This window comes from Balearica regulorum, chromosome Z, assembly GCF_011004875.1.
Source record: "Balearica regulorum gibbericeps isolate bBalReg1 chromosome Z, bBalReg1.pri, whole genome shotgun sequence".
Lineage (NCBI taxonomy): Eukaryota > Metazoa > Chordata > Aves > Gruiformes > Gruidae > Balearica > Balearica regulorum.
Genome location: NC_046220.1, coordinates 85,697,228 through 85,712,523, shown reverse-complemented (window position 1 = coordinate 85,712,523; position 15,296 = coordinate 85,697,228). Strand labels below are relative to the sequence as shown.

At 44.3% G+C, this 15,296-nt stretch overlaps 1 protein-coding gene across 1 annotated transcript in view; it reads right to left on the bottom strand.

The window, feature by feature from the left end:
- DCC (DCC netrin 1 receptor) overlaps nt 1-15,296 on the bottom strand; it is a 364,131-nt gene that overhangs the window by 160,109 nt on the left and 188,726 nt on the right. The window contains exon 8 of the mRNA XM_075740931.1: nt 8,563-8,717. Within this exon, the coding sequence (XP_075597046.1) occupies nt 8,563-8,717 (155 nt within the window). The remainder of the gene's footprint in view (nt 1-8,562; nt 8,718-15,296) is intronic.

Genomic DNA, 15,296 nt, shown 5'->3' with positions numbered 1-15,296 from the left:
CTGCCGTCTCCTCTGCACGCAGGGTAAAGCCTGCCTCGGCGAGGGCTGCCGAGGGTGGTCCGTCTGTCCTACGCCGCTCCTGGGTGAGGGGCATCCAGGCAGGGCCGCCGTGCCTCTGCGTTACTGTTTGCGTCAGGGACCTATAAATATGGAGATTTCATGCAAATGGCTCAACGCCTTGATTTGCATAGTTGATTAAGATATGCTCATCTGTTCTGCATTTTTATGTTTTTTTTTTTTTCTCAGATAAAAGTGGCTGTAATTTTCTGCTCCTTCTCGGCAAGTCAGTCAAAGCAAAGTATTTTACTCGGCATAACGGTGCCTTTGCATCTCAGCAAACCTGGAGCAGAATTACAACACACTTCTAGCCAGTGAAGCTTATTATTTATAAAAAGAAATGATTAGGTGACAAGCGCTGAATTCGTCATATCAACCACCTCAATGAAGCACTAAAAGGAAGGAGTGTGAGATGTCGACAAACCTCAGAAATGGAAAATCCCTCTTCTCGTTTAGAGCATTTGGAGTATTTTCACTGAAGCAGATTATTTCTGGTAAACATGGTCTTCACAGACATCAAAACATTTGGAAAAAACAGTGACAATTTTTGCTTAGCGAGAAAAATGAAGTAAAATAATTCCATAATGTTGAAACATCCAGTAACGACATTTCCAAACCAAAATACTTCTTTCCCAAATAATTTTTAAATTGCTTTCACTGATTTTAGCGTAAGCTTTTCACAAGTTTTACGTACTGGACGACAGAACAAAACAGATCGATTCATTAAAGCAGAAAAAGCCATCAAGAATTGTTTTCACTGCGCTTCAACATACAAGAGACTCCATCATCAGACTTTCCTGTGAACCCCAAACCTCTGGTCCTTGCCCTACTCTTGGGATCATCAACCTGTATCTAAAGAGTCCAACGAAAAACACAAAATATTTTTAAAGAAGACGTAAGCACGACGAGAAACGTTTTTAATAAAAAGTACTGACACTATTCTAATTCAGGAGGAAATTTTAAGTTCATGAAAAATGGGTGGAGACTATGGTGAGGAGAGGAGAAGATCTGTTAAAAACAATAGGAAAAAATATTTAATTTAACGCTGTTTAAAATCCCTGGGAAATATCCGTAAGACTCTTCACGAGAGACAAGGTGTCTCTCCCCAGCGGGACGGGCAGCAGGGATGGCCGTCAACGGGCCAAGGATCACGAGACGGGAGGAAGAGGAGGAAGAGGTTTCTCCTACGCGTTGCAGGAGGCAGCAAGACCACGCCGAGAGCGAGGGCTACGGCCGAGCGGGGCTCTGTAGTGGGAACCGGGACCAGCTCTTTCTCAGCATCTCACTCAGGCCAACTCCTCCGGAGCGCCAGGAAAGAAAACGCAACTGCTTTTATCGCTCCTGTTACAACTCTCCCCGAGGACGGGGGAGCTATGCTGGGATTTTCAAGGACTTTCGAGAGAACATCTCGAAAGCTCTCAGGAACGACGAGGGTCAGAGGTATTTTCAAACTTTACCAAAGCAAAAGGGTTTTGAAATTTCTTTCTTTTTTTCTGTTTTTTTTTTTTTTTTCCCCAGAAGGTATGAAAAGATAGGTATGTGTCTCAGAAGAACCAATCTTCCTGGGATAGCGATAACCTCAGAAAGAAAACGACGTTTGAGACCGGCACTGATCTGCCATACGTTGTGAATGTACCAGCAATTCTGCCCTAAGCGTGAAGCCTCGGAGATAACTCCTCGTGAGTTCAGTAGCGAGGATTCAGCCTATATGTCTGATAAAAAGTGCATTCCTCATCTACTGGGTTTCTTTCTCTGGGTTACAGAGGACACCAAGACTTGAGGAGGTCTCAAACAGGGGCTGAAAGGCATCTGAATTCAGTTTTAATTACCAGATCTCACAGAGCGACGCAACTTTCTAATGAGACTGACACTTTTTAAAGGAGGCAGAAGAACCGGTCGGGGGGGGGGGGGGAAGAAAATCAACCAAACAAAACCCCCAAAAGAAAAGATGTTGACTGCATTATTTCGGTTAATTAAGATGAAGGATGAATAGCAAGCAATTTGTGGTTCTTTAAATTGAACCCAAGACAATTTGAAAATGAACAATTTTACTTTCCGGGTTTGATTTGTTTTTTCACTTTAACTCTTTGCCTACCGAGGTGGTAACAAATTCTCTCCCACTATTAATAAGCCAAATCTGCCCTCCTAACTCCCAGAAAAGAAGGGCTTGTATGACGTCTTCGAAGGATTAAGTATCTTTAAAAATCTGCTCATAGAAGGTTTTTGCAGAAATATTGCAAGAACTGACCACCCGCTCACCTGGCCGTTGGTTTTTTTTTTTTGCTGCTGCCACGGCAGGTGAGAATCAATCCAAGCTTCAAGAAAAAAACGTGCAGAATATTTTTCTCTCCTCCTCTTTGCAACTTTTTTCCCCGAAGTCTCTAGGAAGCAGTACAATATAAATTTCCATTTTTCTCTTATTTGATCCTTCCTTATAGCTCCTTGTCGTAAACGGCCTTTACCAAAGTCTTAATCAGCCTGCCCACGACACAGAGGGAACCCCATATTCAGCAAGTGTCACATGTTCAGACGGAGTCACTGAATCCGGCTTAAGGGTCCGTATTTTGTTCCACAAGAGAAACCAGAAATTCAACGGGAAAAGGAGCGGAAAAAAAAGAAAAAAAGGCCACGGCACTAAAGCAAGCCAGAGTCGGAAGAATAAAAGAGCATGAGGTGATCTTTAATCACAATTATCAAAGCTAAGAGCCTCTATTAACCAGCCCTGACTCAAGTTTAAATGTAACTAAAAAGCAAAACTCGGCCTGACCGCCGCCGCGGCACGTACAGACCTGGCACGGGGAGCGCGGGAGCCGGGGATGGGAACGGGCGGATCGCTCACTGTGGGCAAGTGGTTCCGATTCCCCACAAAATAAAATCAATTTTGCCTGTATTTGAAACGAAACCGGCTGTAAACACCAAAACAAAGGAAACAAAAGACGCGTTACCTGGCCCCGTGCAGAGGACACCAGGCTAGAGCAAGACCTCATCCTGCTCCTGAGCAACCTTCTGCAACGTGAAGCACCTTCCCAGAGTTGAGACTGAAGCAACTCTTCTCTCTCGAGAAAGAGATCCCCCCAAAAAAATGAAAAGCCCGGGAAAAAAATAGCGGATGAAAAACCAGAAGCAGGAATCAGAGGCAGACAGAAGAACAGACATCGTCTCTTCCTTTAGGTCTGCCCAACTTTTACAAAGGAAGATACGTTTCATTAAAATTTAAAGTAATTGAAAACCTCCACCCACCCCCCAATGCTCCACATAAATTACTCATAAAATTAAAGAACCATGTAAGAACGGCATAAAGTTACCCCAGGGTGTATTTTACCGAGCCATTATGGAAGAATACACACAAATGAGGAGGATATTAATGACTCCACAGAACACATTTTTCAGTATTGCTTCACCCGTTCCATCAAATGACAAGAGAAATTCACTGCGGAGGCACTACACAGGCGATGCTTACGTTTCTACTCTTTCATATATTGATAAATATATGAAAAATAAATAAATATATATATAAAAAAATATCCCTGCACCTTGCAAACCAGACACCGCCCAAAACCAAAGCAGCCAATTCATTACTCCGGGGATTTTGTACACACAAAATTTGGCAGGGTGAGAATGCAGACTCAGGCTGAGACCTTTTAGGTTTTTTTTACTTTAAAATAATAAATGCAATATATTGCAAACTGATGGATGGAGAGCAGGAGCACCGTCTCCTCAGTTCACCACCGTGACAGCTGATGCGGGACGGGCTGGCGCAGAGAAAGGGCCTGATGGAGCTCACGGCTCCCTCATTCGATCATCGAATCCTTAAGGTGGGAAAAGACCTCTAAGATCATCAAGTCCAACCATCAACCCAACGCCACCATGCCTACTAAACCATGTCCCCAAGCACCACGTCTACACGGTTTTTGAACCCCTCCAGGGATGGGGACTCCACCCTCTCTCTGGGCAGCCTGTTCCAGTGACTGACCACCCTTTCAGTGAAGACATTTCTCCTAATCTCCAATCTAAACCTCCCCTGGCACAACTTGAGGCCGTTTCCTCTTGTCCCATCGCTTGTTCCTTGGGAGAAGAGACCGACCCCCACCTGGCTACCCCCTCCTTTCAGGGAGCTGCAGAGAGCCATCAGGTCTCCCCTCAGCCTCCTCTTCTCCAGGCTCAACACCCCCAGGTCCCTCAGCCGCTCCTCATCAGGCTTGTGCTCCAGACCCTTTCCCAGCTTTGTTGCCCTAGGGACTACCTGCAAGTTTGGTACAAATTATTATGTTTTGTTACATCAGTACGCGATGGAAAGGGAGATCCCTTCCCTTGACTGAAAGGATATCGTTTAAGCAGCACGGACAGACCTGTACACCTGGGTGTGAGGAAAAGTCACAGACTCAACAAATAGCCCAGGTTGGAAGGGACCTGGAAAGATCATCTTTTGTCAGCATTGCTTATTTATATTCTGGGATGGAGAAAACAAGAGGCTTCTATGATCCACCCAAAGCCACAGAGCCTTAGCTCCAGCCCTCCCAACTTCTTAAGCTCAGCTCTTCCCCCCCTCCCGCTCGGATCCAGGGCCATTTTTTGCACTGGAGAAAGTAGATTCTCATCTCTCTGATCCCAAAAACCTGATCAAGCCCACCTCGGTGGGAGGTCTTACAGCCAGCCTGCAACGCCTACCCAAACTCATCCTGGCGCTCTCATTTCTGCGAGACCCCGATCATCATGAGATCATTTAACATCGTTTATAGCCACAGCGTTATCGTTGTGACTGAAACTGGTACCCAAAATAGCTGAGTAGGTGAAACAGCATCCGACGGCGGCCGACGTTGCTTGGGGGGACCCTGAGCAGCTCTGAGAGGTGCCGATCTGGCGCCGTCTCTGCATTGCTGTCTACAATAGATGGGCCTGACCCAAGTCTTCAGAAAATTCAATTACTCCAGCACACGTTTATTCTGCAAACTTAACGTGCGCAGATCAACGTATATGGACCTGATTGCTGCTTGACAAAATTGTCACCTATGTGGGCTTTAAAGCCATCCCTGCCTTCCCTTACTTCTTCATGTGAGATTTCATTGCATTCATTTTAACGGCATTTCAATTTTCTATGCGGTTTTGACATTTGTATAAGAAATGTACGTTAAAAGAGACCGCAGTTGAAATTTTGTCTATGTCTTTTTAACATCTGCTCTGCAATAACCGCAAAGAATATCGTCTCCACTGAAAAACTTGTGGGGGGGAAAAAAAAAAAAGACAAATACCCCAAACCAAAACCTTGAATAGCTTCTGGTGCAATTGCTTTAATGCAGTATTGATGATAGTTTTTGCTGCTATTTGACTTAGCAAGAAAATTCAGGTGCAGCCAGTCAGTGATAAAAAAATAAAGTAATATAAATGCTTCTCCACCATAATCACAAAAAAAAAAAAAAAAAAAGAAATTATGAAGTGACAAAAGGGACCGAATTCCGAGGTTAGATGCACCAGCCTCTACTGGAAATTCAACGTAATTACAAAAGTATCTAGGCAGGCGTGGATCTCGGTGACCAAAGTCACCCAAAGTCTCCTGTGCGAGTCAGATCACCCTCTAACCTCCCACTCATTATCCCACCCCAAATCCCTACGGTTCTGTTTCAGAATTTCCATTTTCAGGACACTGGGGTGGGGAACACAGCTTCCCCCCCCCCCCCGCCCCCCACCTCCGGGGGCAACCGCAGCGGGTCAGACGTTTGTTCCTCGCAGGATAGCGCAGACATATGGGGACGCAGCTGGGCTTCCCTTAAGTAGGTATAATAATACTTCCCTACCTCCGAAGGATACAGTAATTAATTATTCCTTATAAAGCCCTTAAAAGATGCTCGGGTAGAAGTGGAGATGTCAGTGCACGCTAAATTGATTTCACTGGAAGGGAGATGGTAAGAGGCGACTTTACGAGCCCGGAGCGACGCCGTCAAGTTTCTTTGGGGCAAGCCAACGTGTCTTCCTATTCATCTTCTCTTTCACCAGCTAATTCACACATCGTGGAGACGTAGATTTATTAGGAAATGGGTTTTAATTCGTAAGGGCTGTGAAAAGAAGTGAGCTGGTCCCACAGCAGGGAACTGCTTTCAAAGCTGGGATGGACAATTGCAATCCTCCTTGCGATTCTTTATTCTCTACTACCAAGCTGCTTTAGCAGCATCTTGAGGAGCCAAAATAATAACTCACAAAGTCTCCACATGTGGTATGAAAAGATTAGACATGGCTTAAGCAGGCAGGGATTTAAATCCGGACTGATAATACTGTAGTGAAATTATATACCATAAAGGCAGAGAAAAAGGGGTTGTAGTTTACTTAAAAAAAAAAAAAAAAAAAAAAGAAGGGGGTGTGTGTTAATCTGGGGGCAAAAACCTTCATATAAATCCAGCCCATACATTCTGGATGATTATTTCAAAAAGCTGGAACTTGTTCCGTTGATCTTTTAAACTGATTACTGAGCAAATGTATGCACTTTTAGAAACGGGCACTGACAGACATGAATTTCAGATGTCCTTTTTCATCGGCTTTTTCTTCTTTAACAATGCCAGGTTGCATAACACTTCTGATATTTTCAAATAATGTGGAAATTCAATTTATGTGCAGCCATGTAATTTATTGTACAATAGTTACAGAATGTTCTAAAAGACAGCCACACAGAAGCTGACTGCCTCCCAGGACCAGAGAGAGAGAGTTGTTTCGAAATGATAAGATAATTTGGTCAACAGTAAAAAGCGAAAAGAAAAATGGAAAGCAATATTTTCTCCACGCTCAAACTTGACACTTCAGAGAAATCTTGAAGTTATTAAAGAGGAAAGATATTCCAAACGTCGCCGCTGCGCATTAAACAGCGATGGCAACTCCACGGCGTGGCAGCTTCAGACGGTAACAGCAGGGGGTAGCGGTGCCTGCTTTTTACTGGGGCTTTGCAAGGGGGAAGGCATTTTCCTGATTGAAATGTTATTTTACTTCTGTAAATATAGGTATGTTTTATATATATATAACACAAACATATACAGAAATGTGCGCATGCGCATTTACGCCTGTGTGTGTCTATGCAGAGACAAATTACCAATAGATAAATGATGCTGACGGGTAATGACTTAACGCCTGCCTTTCAAAAGGAATTCATTAACTGACTTTCACGGGGTTTTTCCCCCCAAAAAAAGGGCTGGGATACAACCTTGCTTACGTTTGCACGTGGTAGTTGCATAACCGCAAATAAGCGCACTAAGCAGCAGAGCAATCTCGGAGCAGGAATTGAAGACCTACCTAAAACGCAAGGCCATCCCGAAAAACGACAAGCTACGTGTTTCGGGTGAGATTTCCCTCGTATCATTACTCTTGGGGCTCTGGGAAGTGATGAGAGGGAGGAAAATCCACGTTCTGCGATAAATAAAGCTATAGACACAAAATCACAGAATAACCTCAGTTGGGAGGTCCCTTCTCCCCTTGTTCACGACATCCCTTGCCTGGTCAGAGGACGTCGCGCATGTTCTCACGGGCCCTAACGGACGTCTTTCCTGGGGCTCCGGTTAGCTGTAAAAAAGCACCGGATACTTCGAAACCCACCTAAAGCCACCTCCAAAGGCTCGCCTTATCACAGGATTTGCTTCCAAGCTCTTCTCGTCCTCCCCCTGCCGCGGAGAGCCATTCCTACCTCCTCTACCTGCTCCCAGAAACAAGTCACACCTTTCGGGGTTTACCAGCACGGCTGTTATCTTCGCACAACGAGGGGTTTTCAGACAAATATTGCCTTTCAGTTAAATTTCTGTACGTGGCAACGTGTGAGGATGTAAACCAGTTTCTGGTTAGATTTCCCACCTTACTGTCGAGGGTGAAGCCTTCTGGCTTACAGAAAGAGCATTAAAGCAGCTGAACATCCCACCATCACCCCTACGGTTGACCGAAGCAGTCCAGCACCCATCAGTATGAGACACAGCACCCATCTTGGTGCTAAAAACTAGATACCAATCCCATTTTTATGATAAATTCTTCTGAGTAATTAATTTTGGCTTGGAAGGGTTCAAACGACATTTCAATCCTCCCTCTGCAACGGCCCTTCTTGGACCTTCCAAACGATAAAACTGCAACAAAAACTCAACTGGAAAAATTTTTCTCTTCTTTTTTCTATCTTTCAGTAAGTTTATCACATTTCCTTGTAAAAAACCCAACTCCTTATGTACCACAGCATAGCTTTTGGTATCGCTTAGGCTGTCACATAATAGGAGATGGGATGCGTGGTCATCAAAGTCATGGCACAAACTAGCACTACGCTGCTGTTGAGCAGCTAGATGGTCTGCAAGAGCTCTAGGAACAAAATGGGGGAAATATTACAAATTGCAGAAAAGTTATAATTACCCTGCATAAGGACTGGGCCACATTTTCCAAGAGGAGCTATATGAAAACCTTAAACCGATGCGCTAGGAGAACCACAGAGCTGTAGTTCGTCTCTACCGCTGTTGCTGCCGCCCGCGCCAAGACCCCGTTCCTGCACACACTCACGCTCCGGCTGCGTGGCGACCTTGATGGGCTGCGAGCTCTCTCCAGGTCCCCACTCGTTGTACGCCACCACTCGGAAAGTGTAGGTCTCCTCCGGCTTCAGGTTGCCCACGGTAAGTTGAAGCGTCCCAGACTGAGATGTGTTGACTGCCCGTTCCCTAAAAAAAAAAAACCAAACAAAACCCACACAAAAAAATTTTTTTAAATGTATTTGGATCTTAAAGCATTCCTTATTTATGCAGCTGGTAGCCTGCAAGGTATGATTAGTTATCAAACTTCAGTTTGAGGCTTGTTTTGTCTACGGGGGTTTTTTTGATTTTTACTTTAAAAAGCCTAATTCAAGTAATGGGACCCACTGGGAATGCTGCAAGCGCTACGAAGCCGACTTGTATTTTAACACTTCATAAAGTATACAGTATATTTGGTTCTTTGCCTTCCTTAATGTAACAAAATAGGAAAACTGATGGAAAGAAATGGCTATTCGATAACGGTACACATCTTTGATATAGGAAGCGAGAAGCATATTAGACGGCAAACATCCAGCTAATGAAAACTGGGTTTGGATTGCTCTGTAGATGGAGCCCCTGTGAGTGCTCCTCCAAAAGCTCTACCTGCAAAAGCACCACCCCCACCCGCCCCTCGAGTTTTTGCTTCGCTCCTGCGGCTGTTTCAGAGGCAAAGGGACCACGCAGAGTCTTTCCTAGGATGCGGCTACCTCCCACCATTTCGTAGCTCTAAAATGAAAACTCATTTACGCTACGCTCCCCCTTGGCAAAACGAGCACCCGGGCAGTTCCTCCTAATGTCGAAAGATGGTTGGACACCACCCCACGTATGCAAACTCGGCCATCGGCTGCTGCGAAACTGGTGGATGGAGGCAGCGGGTACTTCTCCTCCTGAGCAGTGACAGCGAGCCTGGCCTGGCGTCCAGCACCAAACGTGTTTCGAGAAACGCTGCCGCTCACCGTTGCCTGCATCAGCCAGGTTTCTACGTCTGCCCAACGTGGCCAGCAGTTTGCTCTCGCTGAGCCATGGCAAAAAATGCGATTGATGCTCCTCCATCAGCTGCTCCCAGTAGTGAGTCCAGGGGCAACTGGCCAGTGATGGTCTCCAGACCTTCCAGACACTGGGAGGTGGCAGCCCCTAGCCAGGGAGACACGCAGGACATCATCATCATCCTCCCATCGGGGTAAGAGCCGTGTAATTTTTTCCTGGCACCATAAGCACCCAGAGCTAAAGGGGTATCAGCATCCTGGTCCTGGCTTCTCTGCCTTGGGTCAAGCAAAGCTCTGCCTAGCCGGGGCTTTGTGCTGCTCGGTGAGCGAAAACGATTGAGGACGAAGATACAGACCTAGAGTCATTAATGTGGGATTATCCGGGAAAAACGCAATCCCTAAATAGTAAAGCAGGGTTTAAATTGGATGAAATCACCGTCATTTCATGGGCAATCTGCAAACAGAAGTAGGTAAAATTGCTTTTGTAACCGATTTATTAGGGGTGGCGTACCTCACTCCTTTACTAGAAGCCCTCTGAAAAGCTAACAACAACAAAAAGGTAGATTTCATGCTGCAGGGAAAAAAAAAAAATCATTTAAGACTAAATCAACTAATTGTCAAGCCTCATGTAGTGCTGCTGTGGTTCTCTGGGCTGCAATAGGCACAGCAGCAATTCAGAGAGCAGAGATTATTGTTCCTTTGGGGAACGTTTCTTCAAAATGAGATTTCTTAGACCAAAGAACGGTCCTATCCTCCAGCGCCAGGCTCCACCGTCGCTCCGGCTCTCCAAGGATTTACTGAACAAAGCCTGGGTGAACGGTCCCCGGGGAAAAACGGTCGGATCGTCCCTTAGCAGAGACAATGGGAGTTTAATGTCTCTATTCCAGCAGAACCATTCTCTGTTGCACTTGATAACACGAAAGCAGAGCCGTGGACGGCTGCTGCTCCCCAACGCGGACACTGCCAGGCAGAGCCTCTGCTCTTTCTAACTACGCAAGCTGAGCTTGACCAACTTGGCTAATTTTATTCTCTTGCCTCCTATCCGGTTCCTATTTTCAAGCTGTAGGAGTAGGAACCCAGTTGCATTGAGAACAACTCCCAACGGATTTGTAACCAACCGGCCAACTCCGAAAGCAGGGGGTCGGATGGCCAATACCATCTGAACTGAACAGCTACGATATTCTCATAAATCCTTTTAAGATGCTGAAACCCACAGCAGGAAGAGAGAAACCAAAATATGCTCAGTGACGTCCTACCTGCAGGATGACGCGACTGGTGGCAACCTTATCTCATTGTATACATCTTTTTTTTTTTAAACAGTAAAGCAACGAGACCGCCTTTCAGTTCCCAAACAGCGGTAAAGAAACAAGAGAAGAGAAAGGAGATGAAGCGACAGAAGAAAACTCCAGTCAGATCTCTGTTTTAATATTTCTCTGCCTCAGCGGTACCTGTGGCGATACACATACGCAAGTCTGGAAAGGTGGAATGGTTTGTAGCAGTCTCTCAGTGAGTCTTTTCCCACTACCTAGTAAGAAAATAAAAAAAAACCCAAACCAAACCGTACACGTATCTGGTGCCCTTGGCATTGAGTGAGTTCCTGAGCCGAACCAAACAACGCTCTCATCTTGTGTAGCCTGGGATCTAGGTGTGAAGCGCTAGGATGAGGAGTGAAATTCTGACCCGGCCCGTTTTGTATCTGACACAAAGGTACGAGGACACCCAGGGCTGCCGTTCCTCTTCGCAAAGCCCCATCCGCTGCATCTCAGCAGCCTCAGCCGTTTGGAAACGTTCAAGCAAGTGCTTTGATTAGACACTAACCCAATCATCTTCCAATGCTATCTCAGCAGCTTCAGGGTTCACCTTCTGTTGGGTATCAGTGGTGGTACCAAAGCCCACCTCCCAGGACACTTCTCTGTGCAAACCAGGAGCTGTATGACCACCCAAGTACATCAGTGTTTTCAAGCTGATGAGCCCATCACTTGTGGTGATGAACCAGTCCGCTCCTAAATGCAAGTCCAGGTAAAACTCTGCTGCTCCCGCTGGAAATAGCACCCTTGTTGGGTGTCTGCAGCACACTCCATCTCACAGTATCCACACATCATTTCCAAAGCTAATTAACTCAAGTCCAACCCTGCGCTCTGGCAATTTGGTGGTTTCCAGTTTGGGAGCAGCATTGAACAGCAGCAGCTCTGGGCTGTCCCCAGCCCGTGCTGAAAAATCACAGAGGGAAGTTTCCCCTTTCTTGGCCAGCCAGCACGTTCTCTCCATGCACCTCGGGAAAGCACTGAGCAAATTAAACCTTTATATGCTTTATGTCCTATAGCTTGGGTTTCCTAGCTATCACATCTAGAGTATCTTCCACATGCAACACCAGAAGCCCATAGGGCAAGTGCACGATCTCATAACATCAAAAAAAAAAAAGAAAAAAGAAATGGACTACATAAAAAAAGAAGTTCCAGATTTTCCTAAGTAAGGGCAGAATACTAATTAAGCAAAGACCCCAGGACTCAGACCATGAGGAATAAAGCAAAAGAAAGGGTTGAGGTTTCCCTCTGGGCAGGCTGAGATGCGAGAACATCCAGCAGCCCACTGAGCCCCCTCTCCCAGCCTGGCAGAGGCCAGGTAACAGACATTTAGAGGACTACGTGAAGCAGGACAGAAGTACCTGGTTCTCCTCCTGGCACAGAGCTCCTGCTCACAGGTTTCTGGAATTTTGGTATCCAGGTGATCACGGACACCCAAATGGGTCCATCGCCTTCAACCTGTCCAATCTCCTCTGACTCCACTGTTTCTGGTTTCTGGGACATCCCGCGGCAATGCAATTATGAGTCGTGAGAAAAAATTATCCCTTTTGTTTAAACAAGCCACCTGTCAATGTCACACCTGGCAGTGACATCTTCTGTGACACCGTAAACCCTCCAGCTAGCAAAGAGAAAAAACTCCTTATGAACGTAACAACCCTAAACTTCTCTTTGTAAAATAAGTACCTAAACCCCGTCAGATGGATGCTCTAAAACACGTGGCTGCCTTTCTCCCTTGAGGTCCAGCGACCTGCCCTCCTGACACGCGCTCAGGTTGAAGTGAGGTGAGATGAGCATCACCCAAAAATCCATCTTCTGCTTACCGGCGAGGGGTTAATGTGCTACAGATGCTACGGCAATGCAGGAATAATCTAAAAAACCACCAAACATCCTTGAATCAGGCACTTTTACACTTGGGGCTTTTCTTTTTCAACCCTATCTTGGCCATAAATTATGGTCTAAAAATAAAAGACCTTGACTAAAGTCATCCACTTTCTTGTAAAATGGAGGCTTCGACATGTAATTTCCAGTGACTGAAGATCATGTTACATTACGGTATCAGCATGTAAAAAAAAAAAAAAAAAGATAATTATGGTTCCCATATATCTCTTAGGTGTGTAACAAATGCTTTTATAATGTTTCAAACACCTAATTAGTTACTTCAAGTAAGACAAGTCATGTTAATGCTCCTTGCTGTGAAATGAATACTATTAATTTTAAAACGGACAGACTTTTACTACCTCAAGTTCTTTTTTTATCTCCCATTATCCTTCTCCCACAAACTAACATAAAGTCCTTGATTATAATAAGCAAACCTCAAAACTAATGTAAATAGATCATCTGGGAATGATATTTTAGAACTTCAGCTGAATTCTGCAGATAGGCTTTAATCAAATATAAGGTTTTGTATTCAATTAAGTGCTCCCTTGATTCATTTCTTTACTCTGCAACATGCAGGAAGCTAAACTGAGAGATCTATTAGCTTGTGGTGACTATCTACGCATTTATTAGTTAGTTATTGAAAACAAGTTCTAGTGAAGGTTCAACTAAAATTAAAACGGGTCCCAGTCTTGCAAGAGTCCTTCATCAAAAGGTTTTATGTTCAGATGTAATACTGATTTCCAGGGTCATTTTCTTCTTTTAAAAAAAAAAAAATTAAAAAAAATCAGAGCATTTAATTTCATTTATTGGGAAAAATGTTTGCTATCAGTCAGTTAAAAAGGAAGGATAGCTACAAATCAGAACCCGTTATTTAAGCCAACTTGACATTTCAAAGGTTGCAATCAAAAACTGAACGGTATTTTGGAGGTTTGTGTCTCATCTAAGATGCTAAACAGAAATATACGACCATATAAATATTCCTCATTATTTATAAATAAATATAGTGAATTCTTTATTGTAAATTAAATTTTAAATTTAGCGACGTAAATTCTCACTAGGAAGGCAGAATTCATTTAAAGCTATGCACAGGTAATTAAATATACCTTGAGATTACATTTGAGGAGGAGTTTTGGGTGGGATTTTTTTTTTTTTGGTTTAGAGATAGATCAAGAGCAAATCGGCAAAAATAAACAATGACTCTTTCTCTGCGGTGACTAATACGCTACCGCATAAATATCAAGTGCCTGGGTGAATCAATGCTCACTCGTTGAGAAGCAAACCAGCAGAGACGGACGAGAAGAGGGAACAAACAGGAAGGCTGAGAGCGACTCTGAACATCAAAATCGGTTCAAAACTCAAAGCTGCCTGTGGATTGAAATACCGAAATACGAAATATCTGGCCCGTTTTGCACATGCTCAAAAAAAAATCGCTATTCTAAATCAGTTTGCAATGAAACCCGGGCGATATCCAAACACAAATGCTGTTGCTTTGGAAGGGGTTTAAAGATGGAGATGGACCCAATGTTTCCCACCTGAAGACCACCTTTAGTTGAAAAAAAAACCAAAAAACAAAAAACCAGAATTAATTAAAATTAAATTTTCAACAGCATGTAGATGTGAGAGATGCTGGAGATGCAGCAGCACCTCCGCCCTAGCAGCAGCCAAGGATGGCCCCGTTCCCAGGAGCTCACCATCTGGGCAGCATCCCAGCAGTAAAATGGGAAACAAATCAAAAAGGCAGAGATTTACCCATTACATCGGTAAACTCTGCATTTTTAATCTTTTGGGTGACCTTATTACTTGGGTATAAAAGAGGGGGTTTTTTTCAGTGAGCTTATACCATCAAATGAAACCTAAACGAGATCCTCTCTCTTCTGGAACAGTTCTTCTGCGAGGCAGGATGGATTTTTCTTGTCTCTGTGTGTGCGTGTGCATGTCTATACCGTGAAGAGTGATACCCACTGAAATGCACCCATTATATTCTACTATTATATTCCACTATATTTTAACAGAAAGTAAGTACAATTAAATGTATACTAAGAGTTAAGTACCTACTAACAGCTCCTATCCATGAAATCCTCTATTTCTACTCATTTTTTCATTGACAGTCTGCTAGTACCAGCAAAAATTATAGAACAACTCACTTTTAAATCCGAATTTTTACCTCAACCAGAAACTTTCATGAGCGTGGGTGTACTGGTTGGCTCTCTGCTTATTTCCTAATAGATTCAAGATTTGTTTTATCCTTGTCTGAGCAACGTGCCTTTTACCTTTAAGTGCTCTTTCCAATCCTTATCAGCAAGCAAAACCATTTGATCCCACGCAGGATGCCTAACAGAGCACGAAGATTAAAGGGCATCCCATCAGAAGAGCCCTGGTGATTATGCCACGGTGATCACAGAATCACAGAATCTTTAAGGTTGGAAAAGACCTCTAAGATCATCAAGTCGAACTGTCAACCCAACACCACCATGTCTACTAAACCATGTCCCCAAGTGCCACGTCTACATGGTTTTTGAACACCTCCAGGGATGGGGACTCCACCCCCTCTCTGGGCAGCC